The sequence below is a fragment of the Salvia splendens genome, chromosome 11 (assembly GCF_004379255.2).
Source record: "Salvia splendens isolate huo1 chromosome 11, SspV2, whole genome shotgun sequence".
Classification (NCBI taxonomy): domain Eukaryota; kingdom Viridiplantae; phylum Streptophyta; class Magnoliopsida; order Lamiales; family Lamiaceae; genus Salvia; species Salvia splendens.
In genome coordinates, this window is record NC_056042.1 from 3460961 (window position 1) to 3473148 (window position 12188).

Here is a 12188-nt window from a genome sequence, read left to right on the forward strand (position 1 = left end):
AAAAACATTTCCATAATATTAAAATTCATTAAAAAATCAAAATAATATTACAAATTACAAATAAAATAAAAAAGACATAATTAAAATCCTAAAAAATAAAAAGTACATAATTAAAATCCTAAAAATTAAAAATTACATAATTAAAATACTAAAAATTAAAAATTACATAATTAAAGCTAAAAATATCCTGTGGAAGACTATTCATCCGGCGGCACTACCCCCAATTGTTTTTGGAGGCCCAATATCATGGCCTCGTGCGATCGAAGTTGCGCGGGGGGTCATAGTTGACCTATCGGCCATATTGAGTTGGGCCAAAATCCCCCACAACGAGTTGGTGGGGGTGGAGGTGGCGCATAGGGCACGGGAACGGGAGCGGGTTCGGGAGCATCGCCGGATGGAGTCGCGGCGCGACGGCGGTTGGCCGCCACCTTCTTCATTCCTTGCGGTCGGCGTTGGGAATCGCTCGTGCCGGTGTCGGGGCTACCCAAGTTAGCTCTGGCGAGTTGGCTAACCACATCTTCGGAGCCGCCGTCGGATAGAGATACCGACCTTGACCGTTTGGAGGAGCCGCTAGAGGAGGATGTTATGCCTCCCCTATAATTCGGATGCGACCGCGTCTCCTGCCAAATGTTGAGGTTCTTGAACGGCTTGTAGTTCATGGATTGGTAGGTGTTCATCGCGGGAGGGATGACGTCGACCTTGCTCCGGCCGCTCCCCGCCGACCGCTCTTCCTGGAGGTAATACCCCTGAAACTTTTGGATTTCTTCGTTGGCTCGGTAGATGGCGTTGCGCACCATACTCTCGTTGCGCTCGATTGTTCCTACCGGCCGGTTTTCATTGTACCTGCGACAGATGCGCCACCAATAGTGATTGCCGGATTGGTTCGTGCCAACCTCCGGATCTTCAGAGATTGACAAGAACGCCTTGAACAATTGCTGCATCTCCTATAAGGTTCTCCCCTAAGCTCTGACTTTATGTTCATGTTTTGTTGAAATATCTCTGCTGCTCTATTCACTATTCCCCTTAACTCTACTGCAGCATGGATTATAACTTAGTTATTTTTGTCATGATAGAGCACTATGAACCTGTTTGCGAAGTGGAGGACAAATAGGTGTGCAGTATGTCGATGGGTTGGAGATTGAGACTTCAACAAAATTATTATTTCTATTAGGTATGTGTCTATCTTAACTACGTGCCTGTTCATCAAAGATACTCCTTTAGGTGATGAATATGATGTTAATTTTTCATTGTTACTCATCATTTTAGCCATTTGGTTATTTAAACTAATCTAATTTTTGGACCAACTTTAGTTTGATTCATTGGGAAATTATGATATCATACTACCATTTCAAATTCAGCATCCATCCACCCTTTATTTAATTCTTTTGTTTATGTCACTTTTCGTTTTTGTAGGTGGAGTGGTGTTATCCGGGAATAAACGATTAAGAGTAAAGCAACATATTTTATATATTCTTTATCGTAATCATCTGGAAGGGTTTCCATATAAATCCAACTATCCAAGGTTCGAGTTAGCAACTCATACAAATGTATTAATCTTTGTTATACTAATATGCCTTTTGCTTATCATGCTAATGAATTGTGTTAGTTTTTCTCTTTCTTTGTCTTTATTTTTTTATATCCATCAAAGTTATCCCATCACTATTGCAAACTTTTGTGCATCGTTGCTGCATTTTGATTTGTCACTTTTTGAGACAGGAAACTTAGCTTCTTGCCTCGTCGTCAACACCTTGACTCACCCACCCTGCAAGAGCAACTACCTCCGACTTGGATCCTTCGGTGCGAGATGAATTGCACGAGGAAATAAGGAATTAAGGGAGGAATTAAACTAGAGATTTGTAACTTATAAAAACTTTTTTGCTCCATATTTTGGTTGTTGAACTAAATTACCTTCTGGTTTATCTATTACAATTTTCTATTTTCTCTTGCTACCTTTATTGATCTTGTGATATAACGAAAAATAGGAAATTGATGTAACTATTCAAGCAGTAAAACTAAATATATTAATATGTGAAAAATTCTACAACATTACCGACGGAATTTATATAAACTGCGATTAAATGTTGTCGGTGATTACCGACGGACTCTTGTTGTCGGCGATTCCGTCGGGAAGTATTACCGACGGAATACAAGTCATCGGTAATATTACCTAAAAGTTTTTACCAAGAGAAAAATTCGGTAATTCCATCGGTAAGCTGATTACCGACGGAAAATTAGAAATTACCGACGGAAATATCCGTCGGTAAAACTGCGTTTGTTTGTAGTGATATGCATGTACTCAATAAAAAAATTAGACCTTTATATTCAATAAAGGAAGGCAGGCCACGTCAAAAAGTAAAAGGTCATGACTTTAATGCATATATATTCAACGAATTCAGTTCAGAAACATTGGTAGACCCAATCTATTGACGATAGAAAACAAGAGACATGGTATAGTAGACATGATCACATTTGAGACATATTATATTGTTCTTTTATCTTATTATTATTTACTCTCTACAATATAAACTATTTCCTTTTTTAGTCTATTCTAAAAAGATATAAACTTTTTATTTTTTTTAATAAAGTAAGACTACCTCTCGTCTCCATCAATAATATTTTAATTACTTTTTCTTTTTTATCTCTCTCTTACTTATCAAGCATTAAAACTCGTGTTAAACTAAATTTCATACTTTTCAGGGGACGAAAGAAGTATCAAACTACGTGTCAAGGAAAAAAATTCTCAATTTATAATCTTATTAACTATCGAGATAAATATTAGAGAGAACTACAAATTTAGGAGGGAGTGGATGAATAAAAAGTTAATTTAATATTTGTGTTGGAAAATACATTTAAGGAAAAAAATAAAAATAAAAAATATCTTCAAAGAATGGAAGCCGAATGATGTAGTAGTACTATATAACTCAGAAACTGTATTTATACTAATTCTCTCGTATTTAACAACTTATGAAAATTTGAAAAGCTATTAGACAAATATAAAAAGAAGAATGTCATGATTATTGTTCAGATGTGGCAACCACAACAGTGGTCAACATTTACTGAACAATACTCCCTCCGTAAGTGAGACGCTCCGATTCCAAATCGGACGTTGTTTTATAAAAATAATACTTAGAGTAAAGATAAAGTAAAGCAATTAAGATAATAATGTATATACGACTCTTTTTTATACTATTCTCTATCTTATTTTACTTTCTCTCCACTTTAACTATTTATTATTATATTCGCAAAATAACAACCAGAAAGAAACGCCTCAAGTGAGACATATAGAGGACTAATATAAGGTAACCTCATTTTACCCCACGCGGGGATCGACTTTGTCCAATCTATATGAAATGTTTTACATGATTTTATTATTTTGTAAATTAAGTAGAAAAATTACGTGATTTTATTATTTTGTAAATTAAGTAGAAAAATTAAAATATGAAAAATGATAAAGCAAAAGGAAGTGATATTTTTTTATTTTAGAAAATGTGTTAATAGAGTAAGATATTTAAAAAAAATACCGTTAAAATGAGAACGAAGGTGAATCGGGATAAAATTCTTCAGCTGCATGCAACGACCAATCAACTTGTGGCATTATTAATTATTTGTTGAGATGATTATGTTGATATTAAACTAGTAGAGTATGTATCTATCTTCTTCGAACCTCAACATGTCTACATCCAGATGCAAAAAAGGAGAGAAAAAAAATATATTAAATAATGGTGTAAAATACGTACCATAACAATGATCAGATTCAGCTTGCATTTGTGTTCCCTCTTTTCGCTCCTCAGTTGAAATTATTCAAATCCCGGCCCCGATTCCGACATGGCGGCGAAACACCGAATCACGGCAGCGCTGCGTCTGTTGGGGGTTGTATTCAGTTTGCTAGCTGCTGTGAGTGAAGCGCAGCCGCAGAGAAACGCCACTGCACCGGTTACTGATCCTGCTGAAGGTGCACCCACACTTTTACTGTGCACGTTTAATTACGTATTTTTAGCTTACCAAAATTTGCGCAATTACTCACTCGATTAGTATCTAATTATTGCTTGTTAATCAAAGTTAAGAGCATGAATTTTGTTTTAGAGAAGCATAATTGGTTACTGACAATTGGCAGCGAGGGCGATCAATTCAATTTTCCGGCGGTGGGGGATAACGGCGAATGAGAGATGGAATACGACCGGCGACTTATGCAGCGGAATCGCTAGTGATAGCAGCACCCCCCTGGATTACAGCCCCGGCATCAAATGCGATTGCTCTTACAATTCCAGCACCATTTGCCACATTTACTCCTTGTTTGTACCATCCTTTTCTCTCTCGTTTTTCCGCAGCATTAATTGGCTGGAATTGATGTGATGATTTTGTGCAGGAGAGTGTATTCGATGTCGGATTGGGACTCGTCTTCTAATGTTGTGGGTGAGCTACCGGAGGAGCTCTGGACTTTGACCTACCTCACTAATCTGTATGCATTTCACTTTACTTCGAATTATTTCCCCCTAATTTTGTAGATAGGGCTGATGCTATGAAAATGAATTGCAGAAATTTGGCACAGAATTATTTGTCAGGTAGCCTGCCCCCTTCCATTGCCAACTTAACTCGGATGCAGTACCTGTGAGTTTTCTGCAATTTGTTTTTTGAGATTTATGATTTAACTCTTCCTAAACTGTTTGCACTTTGCATTTTTGTAGGAGCATTGGAATCAATCCCTTGTCAGGGGAGCTGCCCAAGGAACTAGGCAGACTTACCGATTTAAGATCACTGTAAGCCATTAGCTCTGAGTGTATGTGTCCAGAGGGAGAGAAGTATATGAACTGCATGATGTTTTCTTGCTCACTTGCAGGGCCATTGGTACAAGTAATTACTCTGGTCCTTTGCCATCTGAACTTGCGGACTGCATGAGGCTAGAAGAACTGTAAGTTGTGGTGCTCTGCTACTTCTATGTCTTTGTCTTGCATTTAATTTACCGGGGAAATCTCCCTGCACGATATAAGAGTAAAGAGAGAGATCTGTTTTACTTGCTGATAATATATTCTTGAACTTTCATCTTGATCACAAATCGTGTTGATCCTCCGTTTTGATGTACACCTTACCAGTTGGATCGATAGCTCTGGAGTTAGTGGTGAAATCCCTTCGTCGTTTGCAAGACTACGTAACATGAAGATAATGTGAGAGTTCTGTTCTCATTCTGTCATAATTATTGAGCTCAAGATCAATGTTCAAATTTCTTGGAATTTCAGGTTTTCTTCAGACGTTGCATTCACAGGACAAATACCCGACTTCATTGGCAACTGGACTAACTTAACTGTCGTGTGAGATACAATCCTAGTTATTTATGCCTCCTTCGAGATTCTAGCTTCTAATTTGTTCAACTATTCAATTATCTTGACAAGGTTCATGCTAGTAAACCTCTGGCTGTAGTCCTGTCTTTCATTTTCATGATCCGTTTTATTCTGATACATCTCCAGAAGATTCGAAGGAAACTCATTTCAGGGCCCAATACCACCATCCTTTTCCACTTTAAGGGATTTGACTGACTTGTGAGCGCCTTAACCAACTCTATCTAAGATTTGATGGTTCGATACCATATGTTCATACTTTAGTATGCTCACAAAAATTTTAAAAATTATGATCACAGGAGAATATCTGATCTGTCCAATGGGAGCTCTTCACTAGACTTTCTCACAAATATGAAGGCTTTGACTACTTTGTGAGTGACTCTGACATGGCATTATTTACATAGTGATAGTACTTATATTTTGGTTATTATCCTAGTGTTGTTGACAAACTTCAATTATCAATAAATTGCAGATCTTTGAGGAATAACAACATCTCTGGCTCCATCCCCTCCAACCTTGATGAATATCCAAATTTATCTTTGCTGTAAGTTTCCATGATGAAGAATGATTTTCATGTGCACTATGGCTCCAAACCCGCCGTTGAATTCAAACACGATCCATTAAAAGCCACTGATCCATATGAAACTGTCACTATTGTTCCAGGGATCTGAGCTTCAACAATTTCACCGGAGAAATTCCAGATTCCCTTTTCAATATGAGTTCCCTTGCCCACCTGTAAGTTTGTACACTTATTAGGGCTGACGCTGCACAACCACAACTTTCACCTCTACCATGTATAGCAGCTAATATTAATAACATGCATCTTCAGGTTTCTTGGCAACAACAAGTTGACTGGTTCTCTGCCTGCACAGAAGAGTTCCCTCCTTCAGTTTATGTTGACTCTCTATCTTTTATGATTTCGTTCTTATTCTTTCAGTTCACCAAATGAATAGTCCAATTTTCTACTGTAGAATGCTATTGGCTTATGTATATATATCAGTGCAATTATCATCATGATGGTATTAGGCATGTAAGCATGTGCCTAAAGAAATTAAGAGAAATTACAGTACTGAAATTCACTGGATTGTATACTATATATTATGCATTTCAAGCAAATTATGCAGAGTTTCTGGATACCAATAACTAGAATGACATCCTAATTCTACTTATTTGCAGTGATTTGTCGTATAACGAACTTTCTGGGAGCTTTCCTTCTTGGGTCAGCCAGCTAGATCTCCAACTGTATGAATTTGTTACATTTAAGGGTTAAAATAACTTAGATATTTTGGTCGAACTAATTATTCCCATCTAAGTTGGTTAGTGTGAAATCTAAAATGTAACTTTCTGCAGTAATTTGGTCGCCAACAATTTCAGTATGGAAGGTTCTAACACCAGGTTAACTCCTAAGTCCTTAAGCTGTGGTCATAAGCTTCATACTGTCCTTTTGTTCTACTCATTATTTCTGCTTCACATATACACGCTACTTATGGAAATTTCTGGTTTCTTCATGCAACTGTCAGTTACAGTAACCAACCACGTTTATCTGATCTATACGGAATCAAGAAAAACATATATCATCCTTTAATAATGTACAGAATGAGAACTAATATTTTTTACATACACCAGAATATGAATTTTTTGTAATGACCATATGTTCCATATCCAAATCTGAACTTTCATCATGTCCTATTATGAATTAATTAGCATATTACCTAAATTCCTTTTGTAAATAAACTACAAGTGGGAAGAGGTTTCAGAATTGAGTTTATCAAAGCTTTACTGCTTTAGCTTGATTTTTTATTGAGTTTAGTGGGAAAAGTATTGGCACAAATGAGCACATCCCGCCAAACATTTGGGAGATGAAAGGTGTTCATCATATATTGAACCAAGAAATAAGTGAAATATAGTACTAGTGTTTAAAAAAAACATGTATGCTTGTCTATCCTTGACTTGTTAGGTGTTGTTTCAAAATTCAATAGATGGTTCACTTATTTTAATTTGTTTATAATGCTAAACAACTTTTCAATTCATCGTATGTTTCAGTGTCTCGGCATCAGGATTGAACTGCCTCCAAAGAAACTTCCCTTGCTTCCGAGGAAATCCTCAGTGTATGTGACAAATCTTTCAGTATACAGATGTGTGTTAGTTAGAAACTGTAAAGAGCATACGTAGTTTCAAAAATAATGTTGAAGAAATTCTGCTGACTGCATGCCAAATTTGGAAACCATTTTTCTTGTAACAATAAAGAGATCGATGTTCATCATTCTGCAGTATTTTTTCATCCAGTAATATAGTAAGGACTGCTATGCAACCAATAAGCTGTTTGCATATGGAATGAGCTTCACTTTACTTTCTTAGAAAGCTTTATTGACAAATTAGCGCGTGACTTTGTATTTCCATGTTTGCAGATTCCAGCTTTGCGATTAAATCTGGTGGTGTACAAATGAGATCTGCCACAGGAGTCGTGTACGAGGCAGATAGCGCAACTCTAGGTCCAGCGTCATATTATGTGACTAGAGAACAGAGATGGGCTGTTAGTAATGTTGGTCTTCCTTCTGGAAGCAGGAATCCAGAATACATAACTAACTTCCTAACATATATACCGAATACGAGGGATCCAGAGATGTACCAGAGTTCGCGTGTTTCTGCTGGATCATTAAGATATTATGGCTTGGGCCTCGAGAATGGGGGTTACAATATAACCCTTCAGTTTGTAGAGACCAAGATTGAGAGCCCTACTAGTTGGAAGAGTCTTGGAAGGCGTGTTTTTGATATATATATTCAGGTGAGAGATACATACATCCATCGTAAAGAACTCTTGCTTCACTGTGGCTATGTTAATAGTATAACTTTTTATAAGGTCATTTCAATGATAAATCTGTCCTTCCCAGGGTAATCTGGCTTTGAAAGATTTTGACATACGAAAAGAAGCTGGAGGGTCATTCAGAGCTGTGGTCAAAGATTTTACCGCGCGAGTGACTGAAAACCACCTTGAAATCCATCTGTTTTGGGCTGGAAAAGGAACTTGCTGTGTGCCCTCTCAGGGTATATATGGACCTTCTATCTCAGCATTGAGCGTCAGCCCCGGAGGTACATCTCCTTGGAAACTTGACTTCTTACAGAACTAATGAAGTTTGATCCTCAAATTTTATGCCAATTCTAACAAAAAAAGTTATTCTGTAGATTTTATTCCTACTGTTAGCAACAATCCTCCAAATGTGCTTGTCAACAACAAGAAGAAAAATAGGTCAGGCATGATCGTGGGTGTTGTTGTTTCTGTTGTAGCTGTAAGTTGTCTGACCTTCCTAGCAATCTGTTATACGGTGCGGAGAAGAAGGCAGAAGAGACATGAAGATGAAGGTAACAAGAAAAGTTTTATGCCCTCTTTTAGCAAGAATTTTTGTTTTTCAAATGCAAACATGGTCTTACATGGTTAATGCGATTGAAAGCCATGTTCATAGGTAAAATAAGTTCAATTTGTCACAGCATTCACCATAAATTCTCTACATGATATATAATCTCTCTCAATTTGTCAATAGGCAAAGATAAGCTATATTTTTTTCGGAAATAGAGAACTCTTCATGTGCTCGTATTTTCCCAAATTTTCGTTATTTAATATCTCTAGATGACATTAACTGTGAATCTGTGATTACCGCCATAAAAAGTGAAAAGGTTTCTGCCTTAATCTTCAGAGTTCCTGGGCCTTGAAACCAGACCGTACACTTTTACATATGCACAGCTCAGAGCTGCCACAGACGATTTCAGTACAGCCAACAAGCTTGGAGAGGGAGGATTTGGGACTGTTTACAAGGTAACTCGGTTTTTTAATCCAAGCATTCTCACATGGTTGGTCTCTTTCAAGAAGGGGGCTAATCATATGATAAAAACAGGCGTAAAATGAGTATGTTTGTGAGGCAAACTGGTTGAAAAATTAGATGATAAGAACATCATAAGTATTAGTATAGTAATCACAAATCTTTCCTCTTATCTACATATTGCATCGAAACAAAAGGGGACACTGGAGGATGGAAGAGTTACTGCTGTGAAGCTGTTGTCTGTAGCATCCCGTCAAGGGAAGAGCGAATTTCTGGCAGAGATTGAAACCATATCAGCCGTGCAACACCGTAACCTAGTGAAGTTGTACGGATGCTGCATTGAGGGAAATAAACGACTACTTGTATATGAGTACCTCGAGAACAAGAGCCTAGATCAAGCATTATTTGGTATGAAATGTTTTGTTTGTGAATCAGTTGTATTTTTACATAAGCCACTGATGTCTGAACCAGTTTGCTATATTGTATCAGGCAAAACAAGTTTTTTCCTTGACTGGCATATGAGATTTGATATATGCTTAGGAACAGCACGAGGCCTAGCTTATCTTCATGAGGAATCCCGACTTCGGATTGTGCACAGAGACGTGAAGGCAAGCAATATTCTGCTCGATGCTCAACTCAACCCAAAGCTCTCAGATTTTGGCTTGGCCAAGTTGTATGATGACACGAAGACACATATGAGCACCCGTGTTGCAGGCACGATGTAAGATCCGCCAAACTCATCTTCATAAAAATTCCCATATCTTCTAGACGTGTGTGTACAATTATATTGGGAATGATGCGTTGCAGTGGGTATCTTGCTCCGGAATATGCTATGAGGGGTCACCTTACTGAGAAGGCTGATGTATTCGGTTTTGGAGTTGTAGCTCTTGAAATTATCAGTGGAAGAGCGAATTCCGATCCGAACCAGGAAGAAGATAGGGTATATCTACTTGAATGGGTATGATATTCTTCTCTTCCTCTTGAACCTCGCGAAAATCTGGCAAAATACCTAACAGATTAAGGGCAACATGTTTGTTTTGCACACTTGTGCAGGCCTGGCATTGCCATGAAAATGAGAGGGATGTGGAGCTGGTGGATGAAGAGTTGTCAGAGTTCAACGAGGAGGAGGCACGACGGGTGATAGCAGTAGCGCTTTTATGCACCCAAACATCGCCTGTGGTTCGACCATCCATGTCCCGAGCAGTGGCAATGCTGTGTGGAGATGCTGAGATTCCTGTTGTGACTGCAAAGCCTGGATACCTCACCGAGTGGAACTTCAGTGATATCACTGCCTTTGCTGACCCAATCTCAACCACTCACACCCCACAATCGACCCACTCGCCCATCCCCGCCTCCGAACCCATGCTCCGGGAGGTCACTCCAGACGGAAGATGACACAATTGGAGATTATTATTGATATTATTATTATTATTATTATTATTTCTGAAATCTGATTATCTCTATTCAAATATTTTTAAGAAGAACACATAACACAAAAGCGAAATTTGCATCATAATATGAAGAGTGATTACATCAAAGATAGTAGTGCATATCTAAGTGCACAAGATGAGCCTGTTCAACAGCACAACACAGCAAGACACCGCAAAGAAAAACAGGGTAACGAAGTCCCGGGCGGACCACTTGGGGATGGGCTTGGACTCGAGGCGCAAGCTCTTGGCGCGGCGCAGGGCGTCGACCTCGGTGAGCAGGTCGAACTCGGCGCCCTTCCTCTTGAGCTCCTCGACGCACTTAGCCAGCAGGGCAGAGTCCTCCTTCTCCCGGGTCAGCATCTTCTCGAGATGGGACTCAGCGTCGGTCTTGTACCGGATGGCCCAGATGAAGCCGAGAGAGAAGAGGAGAGAGCAGAGGGAGGGGAGCCAGGAGCGAGGACAGAGGTGGGGTTGGGCGGGGGCGGAGGCAGAGAAGAGGAGGAGGAGGGCGGTGGAGTGGAAGAGGAAGAAGAGGCAGTAGAGGTGGGTGATCTCTTTGCGGGTGGAGTCGATCTGGGTCTCCTTGAGGGAGAGGCGGTTGAGGATGAGCTCCTCCTCTTTGAGCCACTGCTTGAGGAGGAGTTTGTGGGTTGGGTTTGCAGCGATCTGGTGGAGGGGGTGCACCGGCTTTGCCTCCATTAGAGATGATGACTTTGTGTCGCTCATTTGATTGCTAGATTTTTCAGATCGATGAGAGAAGGAGACAATGATGGATGAGGGAAGAGAGTGTTTTCACTTTTCATATGCAACGGGAATTTATTTTGAATTTTGCAACGGTCGAATTGTCGGGATTTATTTGTTTTTTTTTAATTTCTAAATTTAATTCAGTCATTGAGTTTTGGTTAGTTTAATAATTTATAAAATTGGAATATATAATTTAAAATTTAATTTTTTTATTGTTTCATTGTGATTATATGACAGTAAAATAAAGTAAAAGGAGTATTATTTTTTACAACACGACGTTATTATATTTTGAGTGCCAACTAAAAGCTGTTGATATATCTAAATGATGTAATTTTACTGTCATATCATATTTTATTTTATCATTAATTATTATTATTATTATGGAGCATGGTGAAAAGCTGAACAATAATATGATATTCAAATTAAAAAAATTACCAATGTAAATGATAATTATTTCATTGTTTCCTTTTTTTCAGAAATAATGCTACCCAATAATTAATTAATATAGCGTCGTGCCAAACGGCAAACACTTGTGCTATTTTAAAAATGAAATAAAATGAATACTTTATTCCTTAGTTTGACGTGAATATACCAAACGCTAACTCAAAAAGTGTAGGGCGTTTATACAGTATTTCATAAGATAGAAATGGACACTGAATTATTTCAGGTGGTGAGACATGAATTGACTTAACAAAAACATAGATTAAAAGGAGTTTTGTATAGCTAAAATGAAACAAACAACATGATATATCAGTTTTCATAGCTCAACTAAACTCTTTATGAACAGAATAACATGAACATAAATACCTCATATAGTACTCATTAAAAAAAAAAAAACTTCCAGCCAACCAACTGGCCACTCATCG

General features: G+C 38.2%; 2 protein-coding genes and 1 long non-coding RNA gene across 4 annotated transcripts; 2 read left to right on the plus strand and 1 right to left on the minus strand.

Annotated features, from left to right (window-relative positions):
- The first annotated feature begins 1090 nt into the window (after positions 1 to 1090).
- LOC121755461 lies at positions 1091 to 1938 on the plus strand. Its single transcript, XR_006040752.1, has 3 exons — positions 1091 to 1171; positions 1414 to 1522; positions 1717 to 1938. It is a non-coding gene; the product is annotated as an uncharacterized LOC121755461 (long non-coding RNA).
- A 1719-nt stretch (positions 1939 to 3657) lies between these two features.
- On the plus strand, positions 3658 to 10666 carry LOC121755834 (probable LRR receptor-like serine/threonine-protein kinase At1g56130). Of its 2 annotated transcripts, XM_042151244.1 has the most exons (24): positions 3658 to 3952; positions 4115 to 4292; positions 4367 to 4459; positions 4537 to 4608; positions 4686 to 4757; positions 4838 to 4909; positions 5091 to 5162; positions 5235 to 5306; positions 5463 to 5534; positions 5633 to 5704; positions 5806 to 5877; positions 5997 to 6068; positions 6163 to 6228; positions 6510 to 6575; positions 6684 to 6728; positions 7377 to 7441; positions 7742 to 8118; positions 8225 to 8423; positions 8517 to 8693; positions 9026 to 9144; positions 9346 to 9556; positions 9638 to 9869; positions 9956 to 10106; positions 10202 to 10666. In XM_042151244.1, the coding sequence occupies exons 1-24, from the start codon at positions 3826 to 3828 to the stop codon at positions 10541 to 10543; spliced, it is 3096 nt and encodes a 1031-aa protein (XP_042007178.1). In that variant the 5' UTR covers positions 3658 to 3825; the 3' UTR covers positions 10544 to 10666. The 2 variants fall into 2 exon arrangements, with proteins under 2 accessions (XP_042007178.1, XP_042007179.1); XM_042151245.1 differs by lacking the exons at positions 6510 to 6575; positions 6684 to 6728.
- On the minus strand, positions 10637 to 11473 carry LOC121755835. Its single transcript, XM_042151246.1, has one exon. The coding sequence runs from the start codon at positions 11302 to 11304 to the stop codon at positions 10702 to 10704; it is 603 nt and encodes a 200-aa protein (XP_042007180.1). The 5' UTR covers positions 11305 to 11473; the 3' UTR covers positions 10637 to 10701.
- Between the last annotated feature and the right edge of the window lie 715 nt (positions 11474 to 12188).

What these genes read in the sequence shown, in the direction of transcription:
- LOC121755835 (XM_042151246.1), bottom strand. Translation starts at nt 11,304, where the DNA reads ATGAGCGACACAAAGTCATCATCTCTAATGGAGGCAAAGCCGGTGCAC.
- LOC121755834 (XM_042151244.1), top strand. Translation starts at nt 3,826, where the DNA reads ATGGCGGCGAAACACCGAATCACGGCAGCGCTGCGTCTGTTGGGGGTT. An exon ending in ATGAGTTCCCTTGCCCACCT is followed by an intron (nt 6,069 to 6,162) that starts GTAAGTTTGTAC and finishes ATGCATCTTCAG; the next exon opens with GTTTCTTGGCAACAACAAGT. An exon ending in AGTTCCCTCCTTCAGTTTAT is followed by an intron (nt 6,229 to 6,509) that starts GTTGACTCTCTA and finishes ACTTATTTGCAG; the next exon opens with TGATTTGTCGTATAACGAAC.